This window comes from Echiichthys vipera (assembly GCF_963691815.1).
Source record: "Echiichthys vipera genome assembly, chromosome: X".
Lineage (NCBI taxonomy): Eukaryota > Metazoa > Chordata > Actinopteri > Perciformes > Trachinidae > Echiichthys > Echiichthys vipera.
The window spans coordinates 28,384,408-28,404,660 of record NC_139825.1 but is presented as its reverse complement, the minus strand read 5'-3'; the positions used below and the strand labels follow the sequence as shown (position 1 = coordinate 28,404,660).

At 40.3% G+C, this 20,253-nt stretch overlaps 3 protein-coding genes across 3 annotated transcripts; 2 read left to right on the top strand and 1 right to left on the bottom strand.

Annotated features, from left to right (window-relative positions):
- Positions 1 to 3,090: 3,090 nt before the first annotated feature.
- Positions 3,091 to 6,536, top strand: tatdn2 (TatD DNase domain containing 2; the record flags this gene model as incomplete). The annotated part of the gene is given in 8 exon segments (XM_083939586.1): positions 3,091 to 3,156; positions 3,270 to 3,605; positions 3,917 to 4,702; positions 5,242 to 5,366; positions 6,038 to 6,143; positions 6,147 to 6,218; positions 6,400 to 6,472; positions 6,475 to 6,536. Coding segments are annotated over 8 exon segments (1,626 nt in total).
- Positions 6,537 to 8,330: 1,794 nt separating this feature from the next.
- ghrl (ghrelin/obestatin prepropeptide) lies at positions 8,331 to 10,132 on the bottom strand (the record flags this gene model as incomplete). The annotated part of the gene is made up of 4 exons (XM_083939585.1): positions 8,331 to 8,350; positions 8,453 to 8,567; positions 8,648 to 8,725; positions 10,019 to 10,132. 4 exons carry the CDS (start codon positions 10,130 to 10,132, stop codon positions 8,331 to 8,333), a joined length of 327 nt encoding a protein of 108 aa, XP_083795711.1.
- A 1,580-nt stretch (positions 10,133 to 11,712) lies between these two features.
- Positions 11,713 to 16,585, top strand: ccdc174 (coiled-coil domain containing 174). The gene is made up of 11 exons (XM_083938408.1): positions 11,713 to 11,830; positions 12,026 to 12,133; positions 12,234 to 12,334; positions 12,423 to 12,481; positions 12,576 to 12,723; positions 12,983 to 13,078; positions 13,187 to 13,323; positions 13,432 to 13,526; positions 14,129 to 14,273; positions 14,417 to 14,569; positions 15,817 to 16,585. The coding sequence occupies exons 1-11, from the start codon at positions 11,789 to 11,791 to the stop codon at positions 16,488 to 16,490; spliced, it is 1,758 nt and encodes a 585-aa protein (XP_083794534.1). The 5' UTR covers positions 11,713 to 11,788; the 3' UTR covers positions 16,491 to 16,585.
- The last annotated feature ends 3,668 nt before the right edge of the window (positions 16,586 to 20,253 follow it).

Genomic DNA, 20,253 nt, shown 5'->3' with positions numbered 1-20,253 from the left:
ATAGGAGGGAACACCTTTTTTTTAAAGATATATTTATTTTAATCAATATAAAAGTTAACTTAAAACAATCAGAAAATGTATTAAAAAGTGAGGACATTGTCGATCATCAGTCAAATCTCGTTTTTAGACAGTCTCGTGAGACAAAACCTAACGCTTGTCAGCATCTGAGAGGCGCGTGACTGCATCCAGCGGTTAATTGGAAGCCAATCAGCGAGATTTCGTTTACTTTACCGGCGAACACCAACTGAACCCCGTCGGACACCGTGGCTTCACGTCTTGACTGTGGAGCCTGAAGGTAACTGCTCTGCGACACAGTTAAGTTTCAAACATTCATCAAGTGCCTCCCTATATACTACACACACGCACGCGACATAATACAATGAAGAGTGACGCAACATTACTAATTTAGCTACCCGGTGAGTCGCAGTTTCAACAAGTGAATACAGCTGAAGTTAACTTTTTAAATTCATGCCTGACTGAGACAAAGAGGTCACGTTTCGTCGTCTTTTCTAAGTCATGCCAGTGTGTCCACATCATTAAAGTTAATCTAAGTTTTTACTTTTTATTTCAGTAAAAAAAAAACACCGAAACGTGATCGGCGCATTGTGCTGCCTTCATGTGCTATGATGGTCCTTTCCACTTAATTGACAGTAATTGAAATTACCCGTGCGTCGTGTTCAAGTGCGTTTGCTGTCGCACTTAAATGAAACACTGCGGACCCACAGATCCTGATCTGTTACTTGGTGGAAAACCTTTTTAAACTGCCTAATTCATCAGCAAAAAGAGGATTTATCAAAACACAAATTGTAAATAATATGCTGTATTTTTAAAGATCATGAATAGAAGACTTTCAAAAAGAGAAGGCTAATATTTCTGTTTTAGCTACACGAGCTTGGTCTGCCCTAATCTGAAGCACATCCTCCTCCCTTCTAGGTCAAAACAGTGGTGTAGTAATAAAACAGACTGCGTTGCGCGCTGCCGTGTTGAAAAGGTCAAAGGTTATCTCGTCTCAGCAACTCGTGTATCTAAATAGTCTACGAGTTTCTCAGTGGAATTACCACATGAGGGTGTTTTGTGTAATTTTCACGTCGGATTTTGTTATTTATCATATATCCCATAGGACGTGAAGGCTCCAATACTGCAGGGGGTCCGGTAAATTGTGTGATAACCTTTCCAACGTGTTTTCTTTCTTGGAAAAATATATACATTAACATGAAGGCAAAAAATAAATAAATAAATACACTTACTTAAAGGCACTGTGGATCACTTTCCAGCTCAGTATCCTATACAAACGCTGTGTGCCCCACAGTCATCTAAATAAATGACGAATAGTTAAATAAATGAATAACAGAAGAGGAGCCATACAGGAAAACTTGATAAAAATCAACACCAGATCTGCGATAATGCAGCAAGTTGCAAAATAAAATGTGGACTTTTAAACATCAGCTCTCTGTCATCTAAAGCTGTATTAATAAATGATCTGATATCAGACAACCATATTGATTTACTCTGTCTGACTGAAACATGGCTGTGTCCTGAAGAATATGTTAGCCTAAGTGAATCCACTCCTCCCAGTCATATTAATTCTCATATTCCTCGGGGAGAAGGCGTTGCAGCTATTTATGACTCAGGCCTATTAATAAACCCTAAACCTAAACTAAATTATAATTCATTTGAAAGTCTTGTTCTAAGTCTTTCACATTCAACCTGGAAAACTGTGCAGCCAATTATACTTGTTATAGTATACCATGCTCCTGGTCCGTACTCTGAATTCTCAGAGTTTCTGTCAAATTTAGTCCTTAAATCTGATAAAGTAATCGTTGTAGGAGATTTTAATATTCACGTGGACGTTGATAATAATAGCTTTAGTGCAGCGTTTATCTCTCTTTTAGATTGGATTGGTTTTAGTCAGTGTACATAAACCTACTCACTGTTTTAATCACACTTTCGACCTTGTTTTGGCTTATGGTGTGGAAATCAATAACTTAATAGACTTTCCACAGAATCCTATTTTATCAGACCATTATTTAATAACTTTTGAATTCATATAACAGGACTACTCACCTCTGGATAAAAGTGTCTACACTAGATGTTTATCTAATAATGCTGTAACTAGATTTAAGGAAGCGACTCCGTCTGAAAAGATAATGAAACAGAGGAAGTTAGCTCCGTGGTATAACTCTCAAACCCGTGAATCAAAAGAAGTATCTCGAAAATTGGAACGTAAATGGCGTTCTACTAAATTGGAGGAATCTCACTTAGTTTGGCATGAAACTCTAAAAACATATAGGAAGGCCCTCCGTAATGCCAGAGAAGCCTATTACTCATCTTTAATAGAGGAGAATAAGAACAATCCTAGATTTCTTTTCAGCTCTGTAGCCAGCCTTCATCTCAATAATGACTCATAGTGATAGCGCCCCCTGCTGGCAAGCCTTAAATTACAGCCCCTCCCCCAGGATTGACATGAAATTCTGAAAACCATTAAGCATATATAACTCATTGAGATGTACAAAAAAGTCTCTTGGAGCGATATGCTAAAGTCAACAGGAAGTCAACCATTTTTATGCCCATTTCGTGTCGTACTTTAACAAACTCCTCCCAGGGATTTACCACGATTGGCTTCAAAATCAGCCAGTATCATCTAAAAACATGTCAGACTCTGCACATTTTAAAATGTTTGCTCAGTATCAATTTGAAATATTCTGTATCGTTTTGGCCCTAAAAAAATATGCATCTTGTAAGTAAAATATCAGCAATATAATGTATATCGGAAAAGCACATTTTGCACAGGAAAATAATAATAAAATAAAATAAAACCGCATACTGAGTGTGGCCATTGTTTAGGTCTTTATCTACTAACTAAATCTATAAACAGTGATGCGTTCATGTTTTCTCCTTGTTGCTTGCATGATGAACTAGATGGTCATACATATGTGTTCATTCCTTTCCTAACTGTGTATTGGACTAGAAATCTCAGACATGGACAGCACCAGAAATTAGTTGACGACTAAGAGGCTACAGATTATAATCACCTCACCCAAACAGCTTTAGGAGAGAGAAGCTGGCTCAGGCACACCCTCTCGCTGAATTATGGATGAAGATCAGGTCCCTCTAGGACCTGACCGCTCTGGAGCACTCCACACTCCCAAGAGAAAAGTATTATATTTAATCAAAGCTAGAGTCTTAAATGTGCTTTTCCATGCATCATGTCCACTTCTTGTTAAGTAATTGTTGTGTTATTTGTCCGTTTGCACCATAACTATGAGGAGAAACCTATGGAAAACCCATCCAATCAGCCTGAGTCCACAGTGAGCCAAGAAGTATCATCACCTCCAACTCGCTCTTTTGCCTTGAAAAAGAAAGGGAGGACATCCGAGGAGGGATCAAGGGCTATCTACAAGAGGGCATTGATCGCAGCCATTTGCAACACAAAAGGCAGCACTAAAAACACCCCCAGCACTTGCACTGAAAGCCTGTCTTTGCAGTTAATGTCGATCAAAAAATCAGAAAATAAATCTAGAGACGACAACACTTTCCAGGGCCCCCCTCTTTCGAGGTCTTACTTTGACGCCCAAGTGGATGGCTCAGAGTTAAAAAGACACAGAGTAAGTTAACTAACATCTAGATATCTATTCTTGTAGTATTGTTTTCTTATATATAATTTAAAATATTTTAGTTGCATATATCCTGCACATGTTCTCCTCTGTTATTTATTATTTGTTCATTAAACCTATGTTTTCAATTAAATGAAAGTTGTGTTGTGTTAGGTTTAAAAGCTAATGGGATGTGTTTTTTTTTTTTCACTAGTTTCTGTTTTTCAGACTGTTGTGCTAAAAGAAGAAGATACACCCAAGAGGTTTAATGCTCCAGACTCTGTTTGTAGAAACAACCTCTCAAGACAAGTTGTTTGTTACAGAAAATAGACCAGACGCTGAGGACTTTGACTCCGTCCCTGACATTGAGTATATCCCAGATTGTTCGTGGTCTATTAGCTCTCAGCTGGAAGATGCTTCTGACGGCCAAGAATGGGAAAAATCCTCCAGTGAATACCAAGGGAGCCACAACCTTCTCTCTCACCACTAATGAAACCACTTGGGCCTTCCAGGCAGCCACTGAGGACATGAAGATGCCTTTCTTATTGACACACATCGCCTGTTCAAAGACATCCAGTCTCCAGTCCGCCGAAATGAGGGCCTCTTTATTAGATAAATTTGCTCTGCCGGTACACTCAAATAGAGTATCGGTTCTTCACTTTAACTCCACACCCACAGGCAGGGAGTTAGATGTTGGCTCCGTGCGTCAACCCACTTATTCCTTTACTGATGGTGGCACTCCCAAAAGAAGATTTTCCTTTGGGGCAGAACCCTCGTGGATCAGTTACCCCGCACAGGACAACGAGGTTGGTTTTATCGACACACACTGCAACATAGAGATGCTCTATGGAAAGCTTGGCTTCTGCGGGGCATTGGACAGCTTTCGAAGGCAACACCAAAGCACCTTTCCTCCAGAGTTTAGAGGCTGTATCGCCAACTTCAGCAACCCCAGGATCATGGTGACGAACGCCTACTTTGCCAAAGACTACTCAAGTTTGCGTGAAAGTGAAATGCTGACGGCCATGAAGCATCCAAAGGCTGTGGCATTTGGTAAGATTGGCCTGGACTACTCCAACAGAAACTCCACTCACATCTTCAAGCAAAAAGAGGTACGGTCTACGTTTATATGTCTGTGTTGAATAAAACTTTGTAGTCCAGCAACTGTTAATCTTAAACCAGATAGGCAGAAATATGTTGTGGGGAATTGGACCACCATTAGCTTTAGCTTTACCATTTCGGCACACTAGCAATATGTGTGCAAGAGAGGTTTATGGAAATTTTAAGGTGCCCTCGTCTATGTCAACTGACCATTTTACAGCCATTGATGGGTGTGCAGTCTGATATTTACAGTCGATTTGTGGACTTTTTTTCTATCCACATTCAATAATGCCTCTCCCTACTCTACCTCTGTTTGGCCAGTACTCGTTGCCTTCTTCATAGATCGTGTCCTGGGTGTGGAAGAAATAACTCCTGAGCAGGCTCGGCAGACAGCAGGCCTGTTGTTGATATGGCACACTGATTAACAAGACAATGTAAAAATGCCCCTTCATTTTAAAAAGGTTGCCGACCCCTGACTACATTAAAATAATAATGTATGTTGTGGTCCACATTTTGTTACTTTCTCTTGTTTTGTTTTTTCTCTGTGAAGGTGTTTGAGCGTCAGATGTGTTTGGGTGTGGCGATGCAGAAGCCTCTGGTGATCCACTGTAGGGACGCAGATGATGACCTGCTGGAAATCATGAAGTGTGTCCAGAGGGACTATAAAATTCACAGGTACATGTGGAGGAAAATCATTGGACTAATTAGTCTAAGAGCTTCTCTCTTCCTTTGTGCCATAAAGCGAATCTCTTCTGATCGATTATAATTTGGTTAAAGTTATAATCCTTAAAATAATCAGGAAATTGAAACCCAATTTTGGTTGGCATTTTTCTGCAATAGCCATGTATTTAATATATTTCATCCATCCATCCATCCTCAACTGCTTGTCCCTATCAGACTGTGGGAGAAGCCGAAGGAAACCCACTCAGACACGGGATTTGAACCAGGAACCCTCTTGCTGTGGGGCGACAGCACTAACCACCACATTACCGTGCCACTTCTCTGCGTTTTCATTATTGGTGGCGGAGTCCATTACGGCACTAGATTGATATTGCTTACCTATGCGTGAGGGATTGACAGGAAATGGAACAGTATGTAATGTTTTATTGTTGGTTCCATTTTAAAAAGACTTAAACCGTCAAAACACAAGGGGCTCTTATACTGAAGCAATCACAGGAAACTACCTATCTACTTATCTTCTGTCAGCGATCATCAAAAAAGTAATTTTTGTCAGCGGATTAGTATATTTTGGCTCATTTTTACCAAATCAACTAATCTTAAACTCTTGAGGATCATAAATTTAATTCAAAGTTCAAACTGCATTTAATCTGAATTGTGTTTTCCAGGCACTGTTTCACAAGCAGTTACCCAGGGATTGAGCCTTTCCTGAAAGAGTTCCCCAACTTGTATGTGGGTTTCACAGCCCTGATCACCTACAATGCCGCTGTGGCCTGAGATGCTGTCTGCAAGATCCCTCTGAACCGCATTTTGTTGGACACAGGTGCACCATTTTTCCTGCAGAGACAGGTATGTTTAAATAGAGGCCTAGAAAAAACAAAACGCAATCTCATTAATGACTGACAAGCTTTTTGTCTGGCTCTAAATATTGTTGATGATTACAAATGTATAGAAATTACACACTGAACCAACTAAATGTGTATCATAATTAACTGCTGTTTCATAAATTAGTGTGTCTCGCTCTTCCCAGGTGAATAAAAGTGTCTGCAGGTTTTCACACCCTGGGATGGGCATCCATACGTTGGAGGAACTGAGCCTGCTGAAGAGGGCATGTCCACGGTCCTCACCACTGTCCGAAACAACACCAGTCAAGTATATGGCATATGATGTGATGATGAGAGGGTGGATTTAAACAAGCAAGAAAGAGAAGACGAAGCATTTTGTTTTATATTCATCAATCCTCCATGAAGAGATGTAGGACTATGGAGCAGTCTTATGTTGAACAGTCTGACTGACTCCCAAACTTATCTTAAGGCAAAAAAATATATTATTTGACTGATTGAGATGCTGTATATTATTCATCTGATTGTATGTTTGTCTTCTCTGGTTGCTGTGTAGTTTGGTTTGCCACATTGGATAATCCTGCTTTTTTTTGTTCGACAGATATGTTTTGTTACTCATTAATGCCAATAAATACTGCCTGAAGAGCATGAAGATGGTGTTTGCTATGAGCAAAGCTGATTCTTTATTGGAGATAGGAAGTGGCTGCCAGACTAGTCCATTAGCTTGCTTTAAAACAACCATGTTTGTCACACACATTTGGCTTTAGTGCTTTTTATTTTGGGAATGATTAGCCTAGCCTACATGTGGTATTTTTTTCTGATGGTGAGAGTGTTACCCAAGGACAAGACTAATGGGAGATGAGTAGATGTGTCTCTTTCATGTCATGATTCACAAGCGGGTTGTGTTAAAGTCCTGTTTCTGCCATGTGTTTAATGAAACCTCCGTTTGCAAGAGCTTCTCTAGAAAGTAGGCCAGAGCACATTACGTTCATGGCTGTACGTCTGTGTTTACTAAAAGCTACAAGGAGGAGTCAGAATAGACACAAGCATCAGAGCTGTATGTGCTTTGCTGTGTTTGACCGAGTTCTTCAGATTGGAACAGGAAGTTTCACAATTTTGTTCTGGGAGTTGATAATTTGTTGTTGTAAAAAAAAACAGCACTCAAGTAAATTTTAACACCGCAACGGCTATTGTGGACAGTCATCCCTATTTTCATGTCTATTTTTCATTCTCAGACAAGGTGTAGTTTGTTTAGGAGGAGAATGTAAGGTTTCACAACATTAACGTGTAGCTCCTAATTAAAGGGGTAAAACCCCGCCCTCCTCCATTGTACCCAGAATCTTGACCCTTTTTTTTTTATTCAGTAAAAGATGAGACAGACACAAAAGATTAGTTGATGCTTAATTTTTACAGACAAGTGGGCTATAGAGATAAATAAAAGATATTGTGTATTTTAATGGTGAATAACGATCATTACACAGGTATGAATGAAAGAGTGACTCATCTGGAGTTTTAAAAATTAGATAAATTAAAAATAGCCTACAGAGAGCATGATTTGATTAATCTATAAGACATTGAGTGCACTACAACTTTATTTTATATCTCAATATTGACCTTGAGAACAGTCATTTGACGACTCAAGCTCTACATAATCTAACTTATACCAGCTTCTGTATTGTATTTAACTTTCCAACCATATTTTCACCACCTGCGCGCCATAAGGTTGTGATGACTGCTGAACCAACTCCTTCATGGATGAAGACCCTGGGATGTGGCTCGAGGCTCCAGAAAGATATACTATGATAGATAATAATAGATATGATAGAAAGATTATACTATGATAGATAATTGAATCATAGTTTCATTTTTTTTCAGTTTGTCATGACTGTAACTTAATTAGTTTGGGTAACAATGGATATCTCATTCATTAGGAATAACCCCATGAGATGTACTATCTTGCTTTCGAGGGAGTCCTAAGGTTTTAAGAGCCTTACGCTAAAATATAAAATAGGTGTTGAAAGAAATGAGACCAGCATGTCTTCAGTCTAATAGTTTAATGCTCACTATCTAAAGTTGAAAGGCATTGAGACAGCACATTTGAGATTCCTGTCCAGGATCTTCAAAGTTGTGATGGTCTCTCTGAAACAAGATGAAAAATGTTTAAAAATAATAGTTTTTCACACTATATATTGGCTGAAAGGAACAACTTTTTAATGTGTAAAATAGAGGAATTAGGTAAACCTGTTGCAGTCTCTGTGTTTCCCAGCAGACGCTGAATGATCTCCTGCAGCACGATGCCGTACTCCTGAAAGTCCTCCTCTGTCATGGTGAAGCCAATTTCAAAGGGGGCGCTTATCTACTCAGAGGAGAGGAAGACTGCACAGTTACAGGGATCGTTTTGGTTGCTGTGTATCTATGAGTGTGATTTACACTTACTGTGATGTGGTTGTCCTCAGCGGGTTGACTAGGCTCCTCCATGACTTGGCGGCCGGCTCTGGAAGGCTTCCCTTTGTTCTGTGGTTGACCCAGAGCAGATAAATCTCAATTCAGCTTCACATTGTGATCAAATGCAGTCAGGGAGATGAACATGTAGTTTGGATCTTTTATAGTTGGGTTGTACTTATCTATAGTCAGTGTATTACCTAATGGCAGACCAAGACCTATTTTATCCCCCTACAAAAAGACACACCTAAAAAAAAATCAGTTTATGTGCACACTATATTTAGGACATTTTCACCGCTTTACCTTGCCACCAGACACATGTATGGCCTCTTCAAAGGCACCAAACTCATTTGACATTTTAGCTCACAGAAAATTTGTGTCGTTATGTTGCGTTCCGAGTTTTTTACACTGTTGTTTAATTTACTTAATTTACTCAAATATAACTATCAACAAAAAGTATTTGTGTAGGGAGGTCAGCACATCAGGATGATCCTGTCAACACATCAGGAGGACAGTTTAATGTTCATGTTCATGCTGTTCTTGTGCAGTTTTTGTACATATAACAATCAAAAGTAATGCACAGATATTTGCAGTCTGCCACATAAGGAGGTTGGTTCAGGTGGTGGCTGGATCCTAAAACACAGGGCTTTAAGCCAAGGGAGTAGGGTTCAATTTCTGTCGGCACTTAGCCAATCTATGGCCTCTTTTCTGATCCTAACCAAGTGTTTTTCATGCCAAACCCTAACCATCACCCTTTTTTGGGCTAAAATCAGTCACGTTACGTTGTTTTTTGTGCATTGTTGCACTTCCGGTCTTGTGTCTTTTCACTTCAGATCCGGTCCTGTGGTCCGTCAGCATGTTTTTTCATACGAATTTCTGTGCATGACTTTACGTAGGATTTGCTACGCACGTGTTCATGAGAACACGTTGTCATGTTGTGTAATGGTTTTGGCACAAGTAGCACCTCAAATGAACACAGGAGTTGCTGGTCTACCGCTGCCCCTATCAGTTGGTTAGTTCTGTTATTGTGCGACTTTGATGATTCTGAGCTAACCATTTAAAAACACAAAAGTCACAAACTGGGGGTTTGACTATGGATAAGTATCTCATACGACAGCACTTCAAAATATCCAAACTTTCCCTTTAATTCATCTATTGTGATGCGTCAAATTTAGACATTTTCATTACATGATGGGAAAATTATATATCTAAAAGATTAAGTGTTAAAAGTGAGAAACGTTTCAGTCACACATGACCATCGTGAACACAGCTTTTGTCAGAGCTAGCATTGCTTAAATTTAGATACTGACGTGGAGTTTAATGAACACAAACGTGATAAATTGCTGTCAGACAAAAGCATCTCACCTGCGGTTTTTGTGAAGGGCTGAGAAAGCTGGAGCCTGCGCTGGTCGACTTGCACCACAAGGTCAGCGAACACAAGGCGAAGACCAGCACATAGGTGTTTCTTTTCAAAAACATGATGATAAAAATCGCAATATGGTGAAATATAAATAATAGTGATCTGCTGATATCTGATATTGCCAGTAACCGTAGTTCTCTTTCCCTCGATAGCCCACTTTGTTTGGGAGCTTCTGGCTTCATACCTTTATATACCTCTCATCCTCTTTCAGTTTGGTTTAAAAATTCATTAAATGTAATAGTAACAGGTACTTCTGCTGTCATATCTTTGTAGCATTGGACTGTTCAAATGTTTAAATTGATAACAAAGCGGGCATATCTCTGTTGTAGCCTAAAGCAGGCCTGCTGATCATCTTAACTATTCAATGAGCTGATGGAGGTAATAGTATCGCAGTCATGGAGATACAGATAACTGATTTAGCCTATTGTGCATGTCGACAGGAACATGCCAATATTAAGCTGTATTCTTGGGACAAGAGCAATACACACGGAAAATATTACAAATAGTGTCTGTTCGGGGGTAAACCAACTTTATATCAACACAGTTAGATAATAAGGTTAATGTTTAACCATCTCACTGCTCAACAGTAAATAACTTTCTTTTAATGCGCCTTAAGTGCATCAAACTGAGGAATTTGACAAAAGCTGAGCCCATAAATATATTTTATGTGGTGAAACTCTTCATCAGGTCATGCTACCAATTTTCAAAATAAAGCTTGTTTTTCAGAGAACAAACCTATTTAAACTAAACTAAAACAAAACTGACCATCGTATCATAAAAAACCTTAGTAAATCATTGTTCAGAACTGATATATCTGTAAAACTGTAATTCTTTTACAACTTTATCAAATGGGACTTTTAAATATTCCAATTAATATTGATTAATGTGATATTTAAAGCCTTGTAGAGTCAGTTCAAAAAGCTTAAGTATCATATATGTGAGTGTTAGTCGGCCTATCTGGAAGACAAAAACCTCACACAGTCAAACAGTTCAGGTCCATCCATCCATCTTCAACCCCTGTCCAGTCCACCACACGGGCAATTTAGAGTCATCAGTTGATCTTAACATCTGCATGTCTTTGGACTGTGGGAGGAATCTGGAGAACCCGGGGAGAACCGACGCAGACACGGGCAGAACATGCAAACTCCACACAGTAGGGCCCCAGCGGGATTCGAACCAGGAACCCTGTGAGGCGAAAGTGCTCACCACATCACTGTGCTCCCTAAACAGTTTGGGTGCCAGACACAATTAAATACAAACATATGAGTGCAACTGTTAGACAGAACTACTACAGTCTACACATTTTGGTCGTTTTGTGTATAATTGTGATCATTTAGTATCATTTTGTGTTTTTCACCAACATTTAATGAGTCGGGGCCCCTGACTTTGGCCCCTGGGCCTGTGCCCGGGTCGATGTTCCCCGGTCACAAACAAAGCAGAACTCATTAAACATGCAAAAAACACAAAATACAAATAGGAACCTGAAAATGAGCATAGTAAAATGCGACCTTCCTTAGGACAAAGTTACACATGAGGCAGAAGAACCAGGTCACGAGCCCTCGGGTCCGGGGTGGTTACATTTAAAATCAAACACTAGTTGGCGGTGAAGCGACATTTTACTCTCGAGACAAACACCAACGAAGAAGTGAGGCCCAGTCTCTCCAAGTGCCCGAGCTGCCCTGACACTATTCAGGTGAATAAAACGAGTCTTAAACATGGATAAAAAGAAGAAACCCTTCGATGTGACCGCTTCATCTGTGAGTATCCATGAGAAGCTGCTTCGGACACATTTTAGTGACACTATGTTTTTGTTGTGTGGCGGTTTATCAAACCATAAACACAGCTAACACGAGCTAACCCAGGCTAGCAGAGAGAGAGAGTTACACCTGAGTTAGTAGAAGAAAATACACATTTGCGGTTTACTCATTTGACTAATGAGTTGTTTCTTGCAGCTCGTGGACCTTAAAGCTGAACTGTACAGAAAGCAGGAGCAGTTCAAACAGGACAAACTTGGACATGAAAATGCTGGAGCTGGATTCACATCAAAATCCAAAGTCAAGGTACAGTATGTGTTATGGTTTAGGGACATATTTCACCTGCTTGTGTAATTACAGAGTGAGTTAACTAAACATAATGTCTTGTCCTCGTGCTCCTGTGCAGAAACCAAATGTCTGGACTAAACAAAACGCTGGTGTTTCAGCAAGAGCTGAGAAAGATGCAGAGCAGCTGTCAGAGGAGCAGGCAAGCCTGGATACAGCAAAGTGAGTTCAGCACATTTTACACGAGATTATCTATCATCTTATAGTGATGAACCAAACCTCTCACTCCTCATTTATCTTCTTATAACAGACGCAAGTTGGAGGAGAAGGCCAAACTCTACGATCAAATGACAAAAGGAGACTTTCCAGGTTGGTGGAGTTCGTATTACGTGTATCTCCCTGGTTTTAGCTGCACAGCTTAATGTATTTACTTTGTAATCAATGTTGTCTTGTAATGCCTCAGATGAAGAGACAGAGGGACTGTTCCTGGTTGATTTCACCCAGAAGATTATCAACAAAAAGAGAGAAACTCTTGCACAGAAGGAAAGAGATGACGAGGAACGGGACACCTCGTCTCCTGTCCCTCCCCCTCAAACCCCAGACGAGGAATGGTAACGACTGAATCGTTTTCAAGTTATTTATTCATGAAGAAATGTAATTTAGTTAGCTTATTATTTAAAAGTAACTATATACATTACATAAACATCACAGACCAGTCTCTCAATTTAAAATTTAAAGTAACACCACTACCAACCTATAAAAATGCTGCTTATAATGACAACAGTTCAGATTTAAAAGAATGGAAATGTGTGCACACTACATAATCAGCCTGTATGTGAACTGTTCTCGTGCTGTGTTGTTCCTCTCTAGGGTGGATTACGTGGACGCTTTGGGCCGATCTCGAAGATGCATGAAGAAAGATCTGCCAGGTTTTCAGAAAATGGACCAAGACCTTGAAGGAAAAGGGTAAATATTTTACAAACAAGAACTCTTTAAAAGTGCAGGTGATGGTTTCTGGATGTTTTGTGTCAAGCTGGAAACTGCAGCTCTTTTGGATATGACCGTCCTATGTAGAAAAGCCTCGGCTGACAAGACCTTACTCTCGGAGGACATGCGTCGAGAGCTGCAGAGGCAGGAGTGGGAGAGGGAGGAAGAGGAGGCTATGAAGAAGCCTGTTGGACCGATCCACTATGAGGATATCAGGGGACAAGGTTACTTTATAAAGCTTTCTAAAATGTTTCTACACACATTTGAAAAGATGGGTTTTGGTTCACAAGTCTTGTGCTGTGTAAAGCATTTTGTCGTTCTGTTCATCGCAGAGGCTCGGGATCTCGGTGTGGGTTACTTTGCGTTCGCTCACGATGAAGAGCAGCGCAGAAAGCAGAGAGAAACTCTGGACATGCTGAGAGACCAGGTGAGCTGCTGATCTCTGCACAGATGTAAACTCAGAAATAATTAAGTGTTTGCGTTTTAAATGTTTCCTTGATAACACTCCACTCTTCAAGTACACTCTTACATAAGTGTACATTAAACAAATGTACACACACTGTGCTAGACTGACAGAACTAGGCAGCATCTTTGTTACAACTTTGTTGTTTACCAAGCTTTGCTTACATACATACATACATGGGGAGCATACATGTTCCCCATGTCCTATGTTCGCCGCTTTGTATGTGACCAGGGAACATTGGACCCTTCTTTAAAAAAAGGGTACGATGTTCCCCGGTCTGTTATTTTGCCAAATTGCCTGGCAAATAGGCCTATGTAGACCCTTTCCCCTGACCCTAACTGTAACCCCTAACCCTAAAGGCATAGGCTTATGCCAGTGGGGAACATAGGACCCTCTTTGGGAAAAAAGGGTCCCAGAGCGGGGAACATAGGGATGACCATGCATGCAAGTCCTTGTCGACTTGTTATATTTGATGACTCAAATCTATGAGTCTAAACAGTCGATCCATGTCCCTTTCAGTGTTTGCTCAGTCTTTGTTCCTCTTTTACGTCTGTCCTGTTCTTCAGACAACAGAGAAGCGCACTAAAAGGGAACAACTGAAGGACAAGAGGCAGGCCATTATGCAGGCCCGACTGGCCAAGGTGAGGCAGAGAAAGAAGAAGGCCAACCTGGATGGCACTGAGGACGAGCAGAGAGAGGAGGAGAAGGAAGGTAAGAACCCTCGCCCACCTCAAATTAAATGCAGACATGACCTCTATTTGATGTTATAGAATTGGAGATGTTTGTTTATAAAGTCTGTTTTCATGCTGCAGTTCAATGATCACATTAATGTTAATGAGGGATTGTTGTCGCAGGAGGAGAAGATGAAGATGAACTCATAGGACCCTCGCCTCCACCAGAGGACTGCCCGGAGGTCAGCATAGTGAAGAAGGTTGTAGTGGAGATCCAGGAAAGGAAGGACACCAGACCAGGAGTTCCTCATGTCAGAGAATGGGACAGAGGCAAAGGTAAGCCTTATTATTTAAAGGTCTTTGGTAAAAAATGAAAATGAATCTCCTTCTATCATGATTACAATGAAACTACGTTGGGAAAAATAAGCAAGTGTCCGGCACGTGTAGGACATGTATTATTTTTCTTTATTCAGGATGGAAAAGCAGTGTTACAAAAGTCCTGATATTGTGCATGCAGGTTCACTGTCACACTGTCACGGCTTACTGGGACAAATGCGTAACACCTCTGCTTTTTTCAAAATGTCTGCTGTGAGAAATATTGCAAAAATTAAGTCAAGCATTTTAAATACTTTATAACCATACTTGCACCAGTGCCTTTAAAAGCTAACATGATTTGTGGAAGATTAATAATTATACAGGGTTTGTATAGGCGCTGGAAATCATTGAAAACATTTGAGAAAATTTTTGTGTGGAGTTTTCAAGGTTTGAAAAGGGCTTGGATTTTGAATAAAGTGCTCAAAACAGCTTGAAATTTATGTTATATGGGATCATGGCAACAGAGAGAAGAAAACAGATTTTCTGTAATTTTCGCATGAAAAATGATTAACAGATTATCAAAATAGTTTATATTTCTGTCAATCTATTAGTCGAGTTAGTTTTCCTTTCATGTGTTGTTGTTCAAAAGACAATACTGAAAACAAATATGTAGATTACCAAAGCTGTAAGTTGCTGGAAAAGCATTAAATGCACCTTGAAATGCTTGAAAAGTGCTTGAATTTGACTCTGCAAAAGGTGTAGGAACCCTGTTTTCAAGTGAAATGCACTGCTTCATTAGAAACTTGCGTGACTTTGCACACAAGAGGATTTGTTTTCCCATCTGATTCAGAAAACCCTCTCTAACATAGGCTGTAGTACTGTTTAGGTGTCATGCATCATTTTGCAAGACACCTAAGGTGAGTGAAGAGTGAAGTGAAGAGGTGCTTCCTCTTCACTCTCTTTAAGTTAATGTCCAATGAATTTGCAGGTGGAAATTCATAATTTTTTTTTTTTTAATTCTGCATAATTAAAGGTATAGATCTTAACCTCTCCCTGCTCTTTTTGCGGCCCTTTATTATAGAGCTGTATTTATATATATATTTTTAAATATGTCATGAGTTAGAGAAGAATTCAAACTGAATTATTTAAGTCATAGATAATTGTGCTTGTGCACGTGGTTATGGGTTTTCAAGATTAAAGTACAGTAAAGTTTGTACGTTTTGTACGTTGTCACTTCTTTAACACTGCCTGTTTACTGTTTTCTCCAGAATCTATGTTTAGCGAGTGGACAACTCGGCGTCGTGAAGAGCGTGAGTCAGACTTTGCCCCTCCCTCTGCGTACTTTACTGAGGGGAAGAGAAAAACACCAAGGGAGAATAAACCTCAGGAGAATAAATCCAAGATGTTCTTCAAGTGGACCAAAGGCCCTGGAGAAATCTCTGAGAGCAAGGAGGAACCACAATCTCAGCCTAAAACTGCTCCTTCACCTCCTCAACCTCAACAAAATCCTCCATCACCTCCTGCACAGCCACAGACTTCATCGCAGTCATCACCTTCAGATCACACAGCAGATTCAGCTCCTGTTTCTGCTCCACCTTTTGCTCCTTTGTCTGCTCCATCTTTTAACCCCCAGTATTCCTATCCTCCATTTTATTCTCAGTTTCCTCCTCCGCCTCAGTTTGCTGGACCACCTCACCTGCCTCCCCCGTTTCCCGCACAGTACCTGAACCAGTATCCACCCCAGTATGCACCCCAGTATGCACCCCAGTATGCACCCCAGTATGCACCCCAGTATGCACCCCAGTATGCACCCCAGTATCCACCCCAGTTGCAGAGCCAGTCTCAGCCCCAGGAACAGCCCCAGCCTGCAGACCTCAGCCAGGCTCAGCAGTCTGCACCGAGTCTGGAAGACATGCTGTCCTTCTACAGGAACACTACTTGACCTCAGATGTGTCATGTTTGCTTTGTAGTTTAGTTGTATTGAGAGTGTAAATACTGCTGTTTCCTCTTTTGTATTTGAGGAAATCATAGAAACAACAGAACACAATGTCTTAGCTCTTTGGAGTTTCACTATTCAATAAATATCAGAACACTGGATATTGTTCTTTTTTAATTTAAAAAGCTTATACATATAAAGCCTCCAGCCATATTTGCAATGTCAAAACAGCCCCCCTGTTTGGACTTATATACATTAGTATTATCAACATCACCACCAGATGGTACTGTACACCTTCATGTTGAGAAAACTCTGCCAGTGACCGTACCGGCTGTATACTGCTGTGGTAGATCCATCTAAACTGCTGATTGCTTCAATTAATTTTACTATCAGTTAATCTGCTGATTATTTTCCTTGCTTATGTCTGAAAAATGTCGTCCGTAACAGTTCTCCAAAAGGATCTCTTCAAACGTCTTAATTTGTCCTTCCACTAATCCGGACCACAAAGATAATTAGTTTATTATTACACAAGAGAAAGAAAAGCAGCAGATGTTTACAACTGAGTAAGACATTTTTGGTGATGAACTGACTTAAACCATTTATTGTTTTTCAAAAAAGGTGCAGATTATTTTTCTGTCAAATGACAAATCGTTTAGCTCTAAATAATTCTACAGACGAGTGTTTGAATTACATTCATGCGGCTGTAACTTGGTGGAAGAGTGGGTCGTCCGCTGTTTGAGAGATTGGTGGTTCGATTCCCCATCTCCCCCCGGTCCACATGCCGAAGTGTCCTTGGGCAAGACACTGAACCCCGAATTGCTCCCCGTGCTGCGCATGGGTGTGTAAATGTGGTGCGAATGGTTAGATCAGATTAGATGGCATGTAGATGTCCACTGCCATCAGTGTGAATGTCTGTGTGAATGGGTGAATGTGACAGACACTGTGAAGCGCCTTGAGTAGTCAGATGACTAGAAAGGCGCTGTACAAGTCCATTTACCATTATTTTTGTGTAAAAATTAATCTGTATGTGTCTCATTTCTCAGTCTGTGTTCAGTGATGGCAGCTGGGAAGTAAGTGCAGGAGAGTTTAACTGTACTGCTGAAATGTAAGACATTGGTAACCTGAACTCAACCTCTTCATTTCTGCTCCCTGATGCCCGACCGGACCCTTCCTGGTGTTCTCCCTCCATCACCTCCGCCCTCTGTCCTCCAACACATCTGTGTCAGTTCCGGTTTCTGTAAACATGAGCTGGTGATTCTCAAACTTTTCAATTTCATAAGTCCAGGGAAGAGATGGATATTTTTTGCAGTTTGAATTATGTCTGATCACATGCTTCTCACTGTGTAATCATAGCATCCAGATAATGTAAGTGGGATAATTAATGCTAGAGAGTAACACATTTATCCTCAGCTACATGCCACAAACTCAGGCCAAGGTCTTCTGTGGTGATACATCACTATGTGACTGGTGAAAAGAGCACTGTCTAATGCGCAGAAGGAATTTATAGCAGTAGAAGACTTACTAACTTCACATCAACAAGACTGCAAAACTGCATTCTGACTGTGCTACAGTGCCTATAGAAAGTCATGATACCCTTCTGAAATAGTCACTTTTTTTTGTTTTACAGCCTGAAATCATAATACATACAAAATATATTTTTCCAGCATGATTTACACTTTTTGCCTGACAAAATTAAATTGTTTTTTTTTTTAAATCATTTCTGAAAATTAATAAAAAGTGAAAAACTAGAATAGCAGTGTTGAAAAAAGTGTTGAGTCCCTTGAGAATAACCATTATAAACATTCTCAGGTTTAACCAATCACCTTCCAGATCACACACCAAGTTAATTGGTCTCCATCTGACATCAACTGAGGTGTTTCTGATTTTACTTCAGAATAAAATCAGCTGTTTCTTGAGGATTCCACTCCTAGAGCAAGGTAACACAAATAATTAGCCATGGTTGGAAAGATGCTTTAAAAAGAGCTCTGGGATAAAGTTGTGGATCGGCACAAGTTAGGAGAATTATAAGGTTTTAACTATCCCTCTGAGTACCGTTCAGAGTATTGTCCAGAAGTGGATGACCGAGCCAGGAAAAGATTGATCAGAGGAGCTACCAAGAGGCCCATGGTGACCTTGAAGGAGTTTAAATGGCAGAAGTTGGTCGATCTGTGCATGCGACAACAATTTCACAAGTTCTACATGTTTGGCAGGGCAGAGAGAAAGAAGCCTTTTCTGAAAAGATGTCACACTGAGTCTCCTAAAAAATATATTGAAGATTCTGATGCCATGTGGCAAAAGGTGATATGGTCAGGTGAGACCAAAATTTAACAATTTAGGGTGAACTCCAAGCGCTATGTTTGGAAACCAAACACAATACATCACCCAGTGAAACATGGTGGCGGTAGCATTATGTTGTGGGCTTGTTTCTCTTAAGCAGGGACCGGGCAGTTGGTCAGGATTGAAGGGAGTACACGAGTACACCCAGATTCTTGAGGAAAACCTGTTACTTGAAAATATGCAGGTGGTTCACCTTCCAGCATGACAACGACCCAAAACACACCTCCATTAAAACAACTCAGTGGCTAAAGGACAGGAAGTTGAATGTCCCAGAGTGGCCCAGTCAGAGCCCTGACCTGAATCCTACAGAACATCTGTGGGTGGACTTGAAGAGTCCAGTCAATCGCCGCTCAGTTCTGCAGGAAGAATGGGGAAATATTTCCCAATCTAGGTGCACAAAGCTGGTAGAGACAAATCCAAACAGACTGATGGCTGTAATTAAAGTTAAAGGTGCCTCCACAAAGGCCTCCGAAACTCAATAGTCAGGGGATAATACTTTTCCTGATCCTCTGAGCTTCTCTCCTCTCTGTCTGTATCATTCATGTTTCATCAATGCATGTTACTAATTCACTTCTTCCCCGGAGTTGTTTGTGCTTTGTCGTCTCGCAGGTCTCTGCTGATCGTGGTGGTGCCTGCTGCCGTGGTCCTGCATGACGCTTCCTGCTACTCTTATAATCTATAACCTTAGCTGTGCTTGCTTCTACTATTCTGCTGTATTAACTGCCATAACATATAAGTCATATTCACATTGCTATATATATTATTATAGTTACTGGAAGTGTGTCTGTCTCTGTCTTTGTGTCCGTCTTTTCTCTCTTTCTCTCTCCTTTTCTTCCTCCCCAACCGGTCAAGACAGATGTCCGTCCTCCACAGAGCTGGGTCTGTCTGACGTTCCTGTCTGTTATAGGGAAGGTTTTCGTTGCCACCGTACTCTACGGGGGAATTGTTGGGTCTATGTTTATCATAAATAAGTCATAGAGTGTGGTCTTTACCTACTCTGTAAAGTGTCCTGAGATAACTTTTATTATGATTTGGCACTATAAATAAAATTGAATTGAAATGAATTGAATTGAATTATTAAATCTGGAGACTCATCACTTTTCCAACCCAATCAGAAATTTTGAAAGAAAAATTCACTTGAATGTTTTAAGGCAAAATGTGTAAATCACGCTAGAAAATATTTATTTTTATGTATTATTATTTCAGGCTGTAAAATATTTCAAAAGGCTATCATTACTTTATATAGGCACTGTATATGATTCTGAATGTCAGGTTTTAAAGGTAGAATCTTGAAGATCTCTGTTTCGTTCTCTTTGGCAGCATCTGTTACCTTGCACAGCAGCTGAATTCTTGCGGTATCTCAAAATCACACGACAACAAACCATCTGATGGGTCAGGTTAGCACCAATGGTGTTAAATAAATGTGACACTG

Coding starts and splice junctions, on each gene's coding strand:
- ccdc174 (XM_083938408.1), top strand. CDS start 11,789: ATGGATAAAAAGAAGAAACCCTTCGATGTGACCGCTTCATCT. Junction 12,335..12,422: donor GCAAGCCTGGATACAGCAAA/GTGAGTTCAGCA, acceptor TTCTTATAACAG/ACGCAAGTTGGAGGAGAAGG. Junction 13,527..14,128: donor TGGACATGCTGAGAGACCAG/GTGAGCTGCTGA, acceptor CCTGTTCTTCAG/ACAACAGAGAAGCGCACTAA.